We start from the raw sequence: 13,660 nt of genomic DNA on the forward strand, positions 1-13,660 counted from the left end.
AGCTGTGGACGCGCTGGTAACGCCTTGGGTGTACCAGTCGGTGTATGTGTTTCCTCCTCTGCCTCTCATACCAAAAGTATTGAGAATTATACGGCAAAGAGGCGTAAGAACGATACTAGTGGTTCCGGATTGGCCAAGGAGGACTTGGTACCCGGAACTTCAAGAGATGATCACGGAAGATCCGTGGCCTCTACCTCTAAGGAGGGACTTGCTTCAGCAGGGTCCCTGTCTGTTTCAAGACTTACCGCGGCTGCGTTTGACGGCATGGCGGTTGAACGCCGGATCCTAAAGGAAAGAGGCATGCCGGAAGAAGTCATTCCTACTTTGATTAAAGCAAGGAAGGAAGTAACCGTGCAACATTATCACCGAATTTGGCGAAAATATGTTGCGTGGTGCGAAGATCGGAGTGCTCCGACGGAGGAATTTCAACTGGGTCGATTCCTACATTTCCTGCAATCAGGATTGTCAATGGGTCTCAAATTGGGATCTATTAAGGTTCAAATTTCGGCCCTGTCGATTTTCTTTCAAAAAGAATTGGCTTCAGTCCCTGAAGTCCAGACCTTTGTTAAGGGAGTGCTGCATATACAGCCTCCTGTGGTGCCTCCAGTGGCACCGTGGGATCTAAATGTGGTTTTGGACTTCCTAAAATCTCATTGGTTTGAACCACTAAAAAAGGTGGATTTGAAATATCTCACATGGAAAGTGACCATGCTTCTAGCCCTGGCTTCTGCCAGGAGAGTGTCAGAATTGGCAGCTTTATCTTACAAAAGCCCATATCTGATTTTCCATTCGGACAGGGCAGAACTGCGGACTCGTCCGCATTTTCTCCCTAAGGTGGTGTCAGCATTTCATCTGAACCAGCCTATTGTAGTGCCTGCGGCTACAAGTGACTTGGAGGACTCCAAGTTACTGGACGTTGTCAGAGCATTAAAAATATATATTGCAAGGACAGCTGGAGTCAGAAAATCTGACTCGTTGTTTATATTGTATGCACCCAACAAGATGGGTGCTCCTGCGTCTAAGCAGACGATTGCTCGTTGGATCTGTAGCACAATCCAACTTGCACATTCTGTGGCAGGCTTGCCACAGCCTAAATCTGTAAAGGCCCACTCCACAAGGAAGGTGGGCTCATCTTGGGCGGCTGCCCGAGGGGTCTCGGCATTACAACTTTGCCGAGCAGCTACGTGGTCAGGGGAGAACACGTTTGTAAAATTTTACAAATTTGATACTCTGGCTAAGGAGGACCTGGAGTTCTCTCATTCGGTGCTGCAGAGTCATCCGCACTCTCCCGCCCGTTTGGGAGCTTTGGTATAATCCCCATGGTCCTTTCAGGAACCCCAGCATCCACTAGGACGATAGAGAAAATAAGATTTTACTTACCGATAAATCTATTTCTCGGAGTCCGTAGTGGATGCTGGGCGCCCATCCCAAGTGCGGATTATCTGCATAAGTTGTACATAGTTATTGTTAACTAATTCGGGTTATTGTTGAAGGAAGCCATCTTTCAGAGGCTCCGCTGTTATCATACTGTTAACTGGGTTTAGATCACAAGTTGTACGGTGTGATTGGTGTGGCTGGTATGAGTCTTACCCGGGATTCAAAATCCTCCCTTATTGTGTACGCTCGTCCGGGCACAGTACCTAACTGGAGTCTGGAGGAGGGTCATAGGGGGAGGAGCCAGTGCACACCACCTGATCGGAAAAGCTTTACTTTTTGTGCCCTGTCTCCTGCGGAGCCGCTATCCCCCCATGGTCCTTTCAGGAACCCCAGCATCCACTACGGACTCAGAGAAATAGATTTATCGGTAAGTAAAATCTTATTTTCTACCTCTTCTAACAACCTTACAGTGGTTTTAGGGTACAAAAGTGATAAGCGGCTGATAATTGGAACAAGAATTGAAGTATTGCGAGCCTTTCGCGGTTGTTGCAATAAAGATTTAAAAAACTCTGCACACCGCTTCAGGGAGATTTAGACTCTCCAGGGGAGTTGGTGAGAGCACCACTATATCTCAGGGAGTCACTCTGAATGTCACGTATGCAGTTACTTAGCTCATGGTGTTAGGAAGTATAGTTTAAGTTTTGTTTTCTTAAATGCTTCTTACCGTGTTTCCCATTAGGCTGGAAAGGGACGCTGCTAGGAGCTGCAATGTCCACCGTAAATGCTATGACATCAGAGTATGGGAGTGAGATGAAGGACATTCTGGTTGTTCTGGGCCCGTCAGTGGGACCGTGCTGCTTTACCCTAACACAAGAGGAAGCCCGAGCCTTCCATGACATCGACCCACGGTGTGTCCGGCAGCTTGAGTCTCCAAACCCATACGTGGATATCAGAAGAGCAACACGGTGAGTATGGCATTTTTATTGCCTTTTTTTTATTTTGTTTTTTAATGATTTAAGGAAAGGAAGTTGCAGAGTGTATTGTGGCTTTTACCGTATTTGCTACTGTAACAATGCCCCTAGCAGCATATGTCATTGGGTTCCATATAAGCAGCCTGTGTACAATGTAATTCCAGTTTTTAGTGGAAAATCAATAGTTAACCCATGCTTGTGTTTTCCTGTCATATCTGGTATACAGCATGTCAGCAATGTAGAGGGCATGCATATATTTATTTAATGACCCTGAGCATTAAAGAGCTTACACCACATACCAAATATATCTTAGAGAAGTACTGATGGACTTTGGGGGGAAATTATCAACGGTTGGAGAGAGATAAAGTACCATCCAATAAGCTTCTAACGCATTTTACAGTCAGTGTTTGAGAAATGACAGGAGATGGTTGGCTGGTACTTTTTGTTCTTTCTCCTCTTTATCTCTCTCCAAGGTTTGATAAATCTCCCCCTTTGTTTTATGGGACCCACATGATACGGAAAAGAGTGCACTTGTTACGGACACACACACTCTCTCTCTCACTGTTCCAGAGCAGAGTTTCTCACCCCTATTAGGTTTCCTAACAGATATTGATAATTTACCTGCATGATTAAACAGAATTTCCACCGTCGACCATTATTTAGTTGCTTGTACAGCAATTGTTACTAAATGAATTGCTTTGTGGCCTTTTTCTGAGTTGTATATACCGTTGTCCTAAGACAACACACAAAACTGTGGCTATAATTGTATCCCACACACAGGGTTATGCAGAGTTATGTTCTATACAAGGGCAAAGAAGAAAACTGTCTAGATCAGGCCTGTCCAACCTGTGACTCCCCAGCTGTTGTAAAACTACAAGTCCCATGATGCTTTGCCACTGTTTTGCTATTAGGGAATGCTAAAACTGTGGCAGAGCATGCTGGGATGTGTAGTTTCACAACATCTGGAGAGCTACAGGTTGGCCAGGCCTGGCCTAGATGATACAAGACTTTACTGAGAAAACAATGACATTGATTAAGCAATAAATTGCTACAGGGATGGTACAAACTTGTGAAAGAAATTTTTCTGAAAGTTGAAAACACTTACGGACATGGAGAAGCTTTGTCCAGTTGTGTGCACTTATGGAGTGGAATGAGAAGATGCTGAAGGGATATCTTTATGTAGCCATATTGTAGCTAAGAAATATAGGGCTACATTTACTAAGGTGAGAGTTATTTAGAACTGGTGATGTTGCCCATAGCAACCAATCAGATTCTCTCTCTTATCTTCTAGAAGCAGCTAGATAAATGTTAAGTAGAATCTGATTGGTTGCTATGGGCAACATCACCAGTTCTAACAAAAAAAAAAACCCTCTCATCTTAGTAAATTTACCCCATAATGTCTGATTTCTGCATTTCCCTGTGCATTATACTCTTTGTACACGCCTGAGTAAATGAAGAATACAGAGTATAGTGAAAGTAGGTGTTTTGTAGATTTGGTTAGGCAGCTAAGATTGCACAATATTGTGGATCTGGTATGGAAGTGCTGACTTTGCTACTTGGCTAAAGGAGGAGACCTCGGTGATGTTTAGCAGATGTATTATTGTGACCATTATTGTTGCTAATGCCAAGCAAAAGTCTGTAGAAATACTTGACCTGTCACTAGTAAGGATAACATTCAATTAGGGGCTATTGTGCATTAAAGCAAATACTCATCAGTATGTATACAGCACTGTGAAATATTAACCATGTTAAACCAACTAAACTAGGTATCTCAGAAGACCCAGATATAAAGTTGCATATTTACTAATCCTAGACCCGATATTTATCATTTCTTATCATAACTATTTGAGAAATTAAATTCAGAAATAAAGTACGGCCGGGTTGTACTGTTGTACACATTTTTGAGCCCGTCCCTGTGATCTGTAAAAGTAAAGTAGTCCCATTGGTGATGACTTTGGTTTCACTTTCCGGGGCCGCCGCACTACTGCGGATGTGCCGTGTGCTGACCGTACATGCACAAGTTTTGAGTGCCGGGGAGGGATCCTCATGATTCCTCTTCCAATACTTTCTTCTCTATGTAGCCTGTAGGCTACAAAGACTAAAGCCATCTTTAGATACCAGGGCCAAGTTTGCAAATGAAACTGGAGGGGGTACTTTACTTAATTGTCTTTCTGACAATTTCTCTGATAAACCCAATGTACCAAAGTACAGTAAATGAAAACAAGCAAATCTTGGTGTTTTACAACCACTGTTATGGCCATTAATTGAACATCATTTTAATGTATTATTCTTGCAGTTAAATGCACTTCTTTAATATGTAGTAAATTACAAAGGCCAGACTTTAACCGGTAGCAAGAGCTGCTTTCTATATACAGAACAATGAATTATATTGGGCAGTAGTCTCTCTGTGTTTGACCCTCTAAATTTACCAAGGACGGATGCTTGGCCACAGTGTAGAAATTGTGCACGTCGCAGATTAGACACACTGTAGGCTGAGAAATGGGCATGTGTAGAAAAAGAAAAAAATCTAAAACCCTGATTTATATTGATGAAATAAAGCCTAACTTTCCTTAGTGGACAGACCAAGGAGCATGTAATGCCACAAAAATTGATCAAAAGAGAAATTAGATTGTTACATTCCCAAGATCAGCCTGTTTCCCGCTTTAGTTTATCCCTTATATCTTAATTAAGCTGTTAGTGTTAATTTGCTTGTATAATTAGTAATGCGTAAACACTAATATAATAAAAATGAGGTCTTTTAATCAACCTAATAAACACATTTCAATTTTCAATAATGAGGTATTTACTTTATTTTATATAGCCGTCAAAACATATGTGTTTGGTTGTCATTTGTGTCTGTTCTGTGTGACGGGGGCACTGAACGTAGCTGCTGCAATATAGGAATAGAACCAGCACAGAGACGTGTAAGTAAGGGATCTGCTATCTGACATGTATAGATTTAGCATTATCCAGATTAGAGATTTTACAGTAACATGCCTAAAATGTACTAAATTGCACTTAAAAAGGTTACTCTGTTGGTACAAACGCAAGTTTGTTTGCATGACATTACCAGCAGTTACATACATACACAATGCTGTTCAATTGTTTTATTTTATTAATGTTTGTTTATTTTGTAAATATTTGTGTTATGTTTGTTTATATATCTCGCTTAATACCTAGGATGTTCCTCCCTACTTTTAACCATTGCCAGATACCATGATCATGTGACTCGTCAGGATGCTGCCATTTGATCAGTATTCCTTATCAAACTGGGCAGAGTGCGAGTGTCTGGCAACTCTCTAGAGCACAGGTTCTCAAACTCGGTCCTCAGGACCCCACACAGTGCATGTTTTGCAGGTAACCCAGCAGGTGCACAGGTGTATTAATTACTCACTGACACATTTTAAAAGGTCCGCAGGTGGAGCTTATTATTTCACTTGCGATTCTGTGAGGAGACCTGCAAAACATGCACTGTGTGGGTTCCTGAGGACCGAGTTTGAGAACCTGTGCTCTAGAGCATAGGTATGCAAACTCGGTCCTCATTACCCCACACAGTGCACAGTGCTTTTAAATGTGTCTGTGAGTAATTTAATACACCTGTGCACCTGCTGGGTTACCTGCAAAACATGCACTGTGTGGGGTAATGAGGACAGAGTTTGCAGACCTATGTAGTGTTCACTCTAGGCTGTTTTAGCAGGGCGCCGTGCCCTGCCCGTTTTTTAGCAGGCAAAACCCGCCCTGCCCCTTTTGCGGCGCCCTGCTAGAACAGCCGCCCGCTTCCTGCCCTCCCGGCGTGTATAGATGCCGTGCGCATGCGCGCGGCATCCATTCACGCATTGGGAGAGGGTTGGGGGAAGCCCAGCACCGACGGAGGTGCTGGGCACACCCCCAACAGTGACGTCGCCGGCCACAGACGCTCTCTATAGTAGCGTCTGTGGGCCGGCCGCCCCTAAAATGACGTAGGCGTGGCCACACCCCCTAATTTGCGTGGCCGCGCCCCCGTTTCGGGCGCGCTCGCGGCTTCGCCGCGCGCGCGCACATGTGCCCCCGGAGTCCGGCGCCCTGCCCCTTTTCACTCCTAGAGTGAACACTACTATGCTCTATAGCAGTGATGGCTAACCTTGACACTCCAGCTGTTGTTGAACTACATATCCCAGCATGCCCTGCATCAGTTTTAGCCTGGTCAAATAAAACTGTAGCAGGGCATGCTGGGATATGTAGTTCAACAACAGCTGGAGTGTCAAGGTTAGCCATCACTGCTCTATAGCAATAAGATAAATACTTCATTTGTAGGGAATAAGGCACTCACTCCTTAGTTCAGTGGGGAGTTATAGGAAATATCAGCATGCTGGGGCATCACATGATTGACACCAGTCAATAATAAAGGGAAACCTGGACCAGTTCATTGCCATGAATGGTAATTGGGCCGTTCATGTCTGAGCAAGGCACTAACTGTGCACTTGTGGGTTTACCTGGTGCTCTGGTATCCTCTCACAGTCCAAAAACGCACAGGTAAGATAACTGGTTTCTGACAAAATGGCCCATAGTGTTTTTGGTAGATGAATAATATTATACATATATTTATAAATGCATTAATAAACAAGATACATGACCATAATGACAATCCTATTTGTTTTCTCAGGATCCTCTTGGAACGTGGCGGGATCCTGCCCACAAACATTCAGGATGAATTAGTGCTGTGCACCTCCTGTAATCCGGACCTGTTTTTCTCAAATACACGCGACGGCGAGAGCTTTGGGACTCAGATTGGATTCATTTGTGCCAAAAATTAATGGTTTTTATTTTTCTGCCTTATTTGTGAATGCTTGTATTTCATACTCGTGCATTTTTATTTATTTTTTTCACTTTTGAATTACAGCTGATTTGTCCTGAGTAAATAACAGAGAACTGTACTTGAGTTATAAATAAGGTTTAAGTTCCGGAATGGTGACCTACTTCTCTGTATATATTATTAGAATGAAAAAGCGGTTCTGTATTACCTCATTAAAAGTATGCATCATGATTCTCTCCTGTCTGAGGACATTATAAAAATTGGTGGAAAGGAATACGTGGTGGTGTCCCCATCAACCAAATGCTGTCTGTTTCCTAGACCACATTATAAAATCCTATGAGCCTGTTTTCCTAAATGTACCCCATTATGTTTGTGCTGTGAATACTCACTGGTATACATGACTTGGGAGTGTAATATGTTGGCTAGATCAGTCTGGCAGGGGTAAAAATCCTTAAACTTTAATCCAAACAGACATTACAAGGATACAAAAACAAAGGGGCAAATATAATAGTGTCCGAGTTTACCGGAGGTGCTGGATGCCTGCTGATCTCAGAGGATTTTTAAAGCTGCGATCATTTACACGCCAAAACAATGCCTTGTAAATGATTGCTGCATTAAATAAACCTCAGAGATCGCCCAGCATCCCGCACGTCCGGCGAACTCAGACCCTATTGTATATGCCCCAAAATATCTGTTTAGAGTCAGGTCTGGCTCTTCCTGGAAGGTCATTAATGAAATATGGGAACCAGCCTCCATTCATAGTGAGTATTGGCAGCACTAATAGTGAGTATTGGCAGCACTAATAGTGAGTATTGGTAGCACTAATGCATTCACTGGAATGCAGAACCTGCAGTGGAGCAGTGTGAAAGTGGATGCAGTACTGCTGCATGAAGTACAAAGCTGAAATGCACATTGGGCAGTAGACCTGGATTTGTGACTGTATTTTGATAGTTTATTGTACACAGAAATAGAAACAGCAACTTTTAGGTCAGTGCTGTTCAAGTCCAGGCCATAAAGGGTGGTGGCACATTTAATGGATATCACTAATCTTCAGAAAACACATGAGAACCTACAGTGTCTGCCACTTTTGTGTACTGTATCCTAGGGAGTCATAGTCATGAGGAAAACCTGTCTTGTATCAGTCATTCTTAATTAAGCCAAAGGCAGAGCATTACTTTTACTCGGCAGTATGAGCTGTACATATGTACACATTGGTGTGCTGTTTATGTTTAACTGTAGTACCCAGAATAATATCCGGCTTCGTTCAGCCAACCTCTTCCAAGAATTCTCTGCAGAAATCTAGAAAACCTTTTTTAAAGTACCATCTACTCTATAGCTGTTCTTTTGATGTGATATTTTTTATGCACACCTGTATGATACACTAGGAGGAATTGGTGTGCTGGCATCTAGGTCTTTTATCTATTTAGGAGTGTGGGATTTATAACACTGTGGTCAGGTGAGTGACACATGGCATAAGATCTCACTGTTAACTGTACAATTAGGGAGGAGAATGTATCAAGCTGTGGAGAGAGAGAGAAAGTACTAACCAAGCAGCTTCTAACTTATTTAACAGACTGTGCTTGAATACATGACAGAAGCTAAATAGTTAATACTTTATTTCTCCACTTTCTCTCCAAGAATACATCGCCCCTAAAAAGAGAAACTGATCCAGTCCTTACTTAGCCACTAAAAATCCAGAATGAGAGACAGCTGGGGGCTGTTTCTACTGTACGCAAGGTTCACTGTCTTCAGAAGAAACCAATATTTTATTTTTATATGCTACCAGTTATTTTAAGAACATTCTATAATAAAGCATAAAGAGATCATTGTAACTGAACAAAGCATGTAACCGTCTGAGCCAATTATCAAATCTATAGTTACAAGCTTGTTATCTTATACCCCTTTTCCACTTGTAGCACGGGTCGCAGCCGGGAGCCTGACACCGCTGCGACCCGTGCTACAGCCCCCTTCTACACTCAGCTCACCAACCCGGCATATTGCCGGGTCGGTGACGCTGCTGACGCGGCAGTGGTGGCGCTGGGAGATCACATGATCTCCCAGCGCCGCCCTTCCATACACTGTGAACGGGAGCCGTTTCACATCGACACGGCTTCCGTTTACACTACATCAGGCCCGGCCAACCTGTGGCTCTCCAGATGTTGTGAAACTACACATCCCAGCATGCCCTGCCACAGTTTTAGCATTCCATAATAGCAAAACTGTGGCAAAGCATGATGGGACTTGTAGTTTTACAACAGCTGGAGAGCCACAGGTTGGCCAGGCCTGCACTACACAGCTTACCGGGTTGAACACGTGTTAAACTCAGCAAGCTACCCGGGTAGGATTCCCAGATCACTTGATCCGGGAATTTGCAGGGGGGGCCGTTTTCAGTAGGAAAAAACACGGGTAAATGCGCGCCCCCGCGCATTTACCCGTGTTTTTAGAGCTAGTGGAAAAGGGGTATGAGAGAGTAAATGTATCTGGCTTATATGGCAGGGCTAATCACAGGAGGCAAAGTTTGTCTTTGCATAGATGCCACAATGGCGCAACATCTATGGTCACAAGACGTGGCCATGATCCTATCCTATAATTCCAGGGCCCCAAATGTATCACGGCACCTAAAATAAGAGATATTGAGCTTGTTCATTTACTTCTGAGAGCTCTGGGTCAGAGATTCCCAGTTATGCTTATGACAAGGTGATTATTATACACTTGCCCTTTTAAGCACTTTCAAAGGCATGGCGTGGGTAGAGTCTATTGTATCTATACAGAATACTAATGGATTAGACAAGTGCAAAAGGTGGTTTCTCATAATACCTACATTGCATTATAAACGCCTGAAATGTTACAGTTCCTCAATTTACTTGTTATACATGAACTAGTTACCAGGCTCTCAAAATGGAAGAGCAATATAACAATGTCAGCCCGACGGTTGTGCACGCCTGGATGGAGCAACACTTGAATTGCTCTTTGGGCATCATCTAGTGGCTGCTGGTGCACAAAACACCTGAATTCCCCCATAGAGGTGAGGAGCATCATTAGCCTTTTATTATAGGATATAAACCAAAAGAAGTGCAAGATCTCAGTTACCTAGCTAGAGCAGTATATATTGTACACAATTTCTGGTGAGTGAGTTTCAACAAACTAACTCATAAGCGGTCTGTTAGTTTATTGTGCTTGACATTAACTATACACTTTAAGCTAGCTTATCAACTAAAAATAAAGACACGGACACAACTGTGTTGGATTAAATGGTCATTGAATTTTTTAATTGGGATGACTTTATTCGTAGTGGGTGGCCAGGAAGACGCTACAACTAATCCGCTCTAGTCACAGATCTTACAAAATGGCGGCGACTAAACGCCCCAACTGAAATGGCGACGACTGAAACGCTATATATATATATATATATATATATATATATATATATATATATATATCCGCATAACCTGTGTTGTGAAGGTCTCACCACCCCTTACTATAGCACAGTGAGAACGCTCCCCAAGGAAGCGTCCATCGCCCCCCTTCAAGGACAGGATACTCTCCTTCAAAAGGGGGTAAGTGATCTGCAACACCACGTATGCTATGCGTGACCTCTGGCCAGTAGCGCCTTCCCGCCCACTAATTCAGAAACAAGCGATATTAGTAAGCTAAATTGAAGAGAGACAAATTAAAATAGCCAATAGGGCAGGTGGGTGGGCTTCCAAACCGACAAGAGGAAGGATCCTGGTAAGCTTTTCCTTACATACACTAACAACATCGCCCCTATACTCACTGATAGGCTGACCCTAACCAATTAAAACTCACTACAAACCTTGATCTGCCTAGCAACAGATGACCTATTCCACCAAATTCACAAAAATTCAAGCCCCTTATATAGATTTCGTGCCTAGGCAGCCCTCTCCTTATCTTATGTTTGACTGTCCTGAAGTAAAATAGACTGTAAATTTTTACTTATTTGCTAGAATTAAGATGATGATGAAATCTGGCTTCAAATTTTTGAGATTTTCGGGGGGGGGGGGGGGGAATAAATCCTGCCAGCAGATATCCACATTTGCATTTTTTTGTCTGTAAACGTTACATTTTGCATGTATTGTATATAATAAATGTTCAATAGTCTTCAGGAGAATAATAAAGAATAAACAAAATTTTGATTATTCTTATGAATCTGATATGTATGTTTTAGACATGTGTGATAACCACTTATGGAGCCCTTGCAAGTGTCGTAGGTGTTGTTTCGGAGTCGCACGCAAGTCTATTTGTACCTGTGGTCAATGGTTTTCACCCCGCACATGCGTCCTTCATTGTGTACACACACATTGGTAATAGTGATTGAGACGCATGGTCTAACAAATGGATGTCACGGGTTGGTGCTGGGAGGTGGCTATTTAGATGCACAGTTTTGGGCTTATTATGGGAGTGTCGTGGGCCAGTCGCTTAACTTTGCAGACTGTGATGCATAATTGCTTACATAGGAGGCCATATTCTGACAGATTCTGCACATAACATGAGGCAGGAGCAAGTTTCAATAGTGCGACCAGTGGTAGTCTAAAGACACACCAAGAGGGTTAGTTGCATCTCTGTCCTTGCACATTAAGCGGTCTGCTAAGAAAAGTGGTGTAGGTGGTGTCGCACTCTGCTGACCAGACTCTCATTTTTCCTAGAGTCTGGTCAGTAGAGCGTGATACCACCTACTCCCCTTTTCTCTGACGTCCTAGTGGATGCTGGGAACTCCGTAAGGACCATGGGGAATAGCGGGCTCCGAAGGAGGCTGGGCACTCTAGAAAGATTTGACTACCTGGTGTGCACTGGCTCCTCCCACTATGACCCTCCTCCAAGCCTCTGTTAGATTTTGTGCCCGGCCGAGGTTGGATGCACACTAGGGGCTCTCCTGAGCCTTTAGAAAGAAAGATAGAAATTAGGTTTTTTATTTTCAGTGAGACCTGCTGGCAACAGGCTCACTGCAGCGAGGGACTAAGGGGAGAAGAAGCGAACCTGCCTGCTTGCAGCCAGCTTGGGCTTCTTAGGCTACTGGACACCTTTAGCTCCAGAGGGATCGACCGCAGGCCCAGCCTTGGTGTTCGGTCCCGGAGCCGCGCCGCCGTCCCCCTTACAGTGCCAGAAGCAAGAAGAGGTCCGGAAAATCGGCGGCAGAAGACATCAGTCTTCACCAAGGTAGCGCACAGCACTGCAGCTGTGCGCCATTGCTCCTCACACACACTTCACACTCCGGTCACTGAGGGTGCAGGGCGCTGGGGGGGGGGCGCCCTGAGAAGCAATAATAACACCTTGGCTGGCAAAAATACCACAATATATAGCCCCAGAGGCTATATATGTGGAAAATACCCCTGCCAGAATATAGGAAAAAGCGGGAGAATAGTCCGCGGAAAAGGGGCGGAGCTATCTCCCTCAGCACACTGGCGCCATTTCTCCTTCACAGATCCGCTGGAAGGAAGCTCCCTGGCTCTCCCCTGCAGTCTACACTACAGAAAAGGGTAAAAAAGAGAGGGGGGGGCACTAAATTTAGGCGCAGTATACAATTTAGGCGCAGTATACAATTATATAGAAAAAGCAGCTATAGGGGACATAACTCAGTTAGTCCCTGCATTATATAGCGCTCTGGTGTGTGCTGGCATACTCTCACTCTGTCCCCCCAAAGGGCTTTTGTGGGTCCTGTCCTCTGTTGGAGCTTTCCCTGTGTGTGTGCGGTGTGTCGGTACGGCTGTGTCGACATGTTTGATGAGGATAATGATGAGGAGACGGAGCAGATGCCTTTAGAAGGGATGTCACCCCCTGCGGGGCAGACACCTGAGTGGTTGAGCTTATGGAAAGAAATGAGTGCACGTATAGACTCCTTACATAAGAAATTTGACGACATACCAAATGTGGGACAGCCGACTTCTCAGCTCGTGCCTGTCCAGGCGTCGCACAGGTCATCAGGGGCTCTAAAACGCCCGCTACCTCAGACCGCAGACCCAGATGTCGACACTGATACTGACACCAGTGTCGACGACGATGAGTCTAACCTGATGCCCACTAAGGCCATTCACTGCATGATTGAGGCAATGAAAGAGGTGTTACACATTTCTGATATAAATACAGGTACCACTAAAAAGGGTATTATGTTTGGGGAGAAAAAACTACCCGTAGTTTTTCCCCCATCAGATGAATTAAATGAAGTGTGTGAAGAAGCGTGGGCTTTCCCTGATAAAAAATTGGTAATTCCTAAGAAGGTACTAATGGCGTTCCCTTTCCCGCCAGAGGATAGGTCACGTTGGGAAACACCTCCTAAGGTGGATAAAGCGCTCACACGTTTGTCTAAAAAGGTGGCACTACCATCTCCGGATACGGCCACCCTCAAGGAACCTGCTGATAGAAAGCAGGAGGCGATCCTGAAGTCTGTATATACACACTCAGGCATTATACTTAGGCCAGCTATTGCGTCAGCTTGGATGTGCAGTGCTGCCGCTGCGTGGTCAGATAAACTGTCAGAAAATATTGACACATTAGACAGAGACAC

At 44.1% G+C, this 13,660-nt stretch overlaps 1 protein-coding gene across 1 annotated transcript in view; it reads left to right on the plus strand.

Moving 5' to 3' along the window:
* Window positions 1-11,307, plus strand: part of LOC135015651 (purine nucleoside phosphorylase LACC1-like) — a 28,903-nt gene extending 17,596 nt beyond the window's left edge. Inside the window, exons 5-6 of the mRNA XM_063952814.1 lie at window positions 2,117-2,342; window positions 6,991-11,307. Coding sequence (XP_063808884.1) covers window positions 2,117-2,342; window positions 6,991-7,141 — 377 coding nt within the window. The 3' untranslated portion in view covers window positions 7,142-11,307. The remainder of the gene's footprint in view (window positions 1-2,116; window positions 2,343-6,990) is intronic.
* The last annotated feature ends 2,353 nt before the right edge of the window (window positions 11,308-13,660 follow it).

This window comes from Pseudophryne corroboree, chromosome 2 (genome assembly GCF_028390025.1).
Source record: "Pseudophryne corroboree isolate aPseCor3 chromosome 2, aPseCor3.hap2, whole genome shotgun sequence".
NCBI lineage: Eukaryota > Metazoa > Chordata > Amphibia > Anura > Myobatrachidae > Pseudophryne > Pseudophryne corroboree.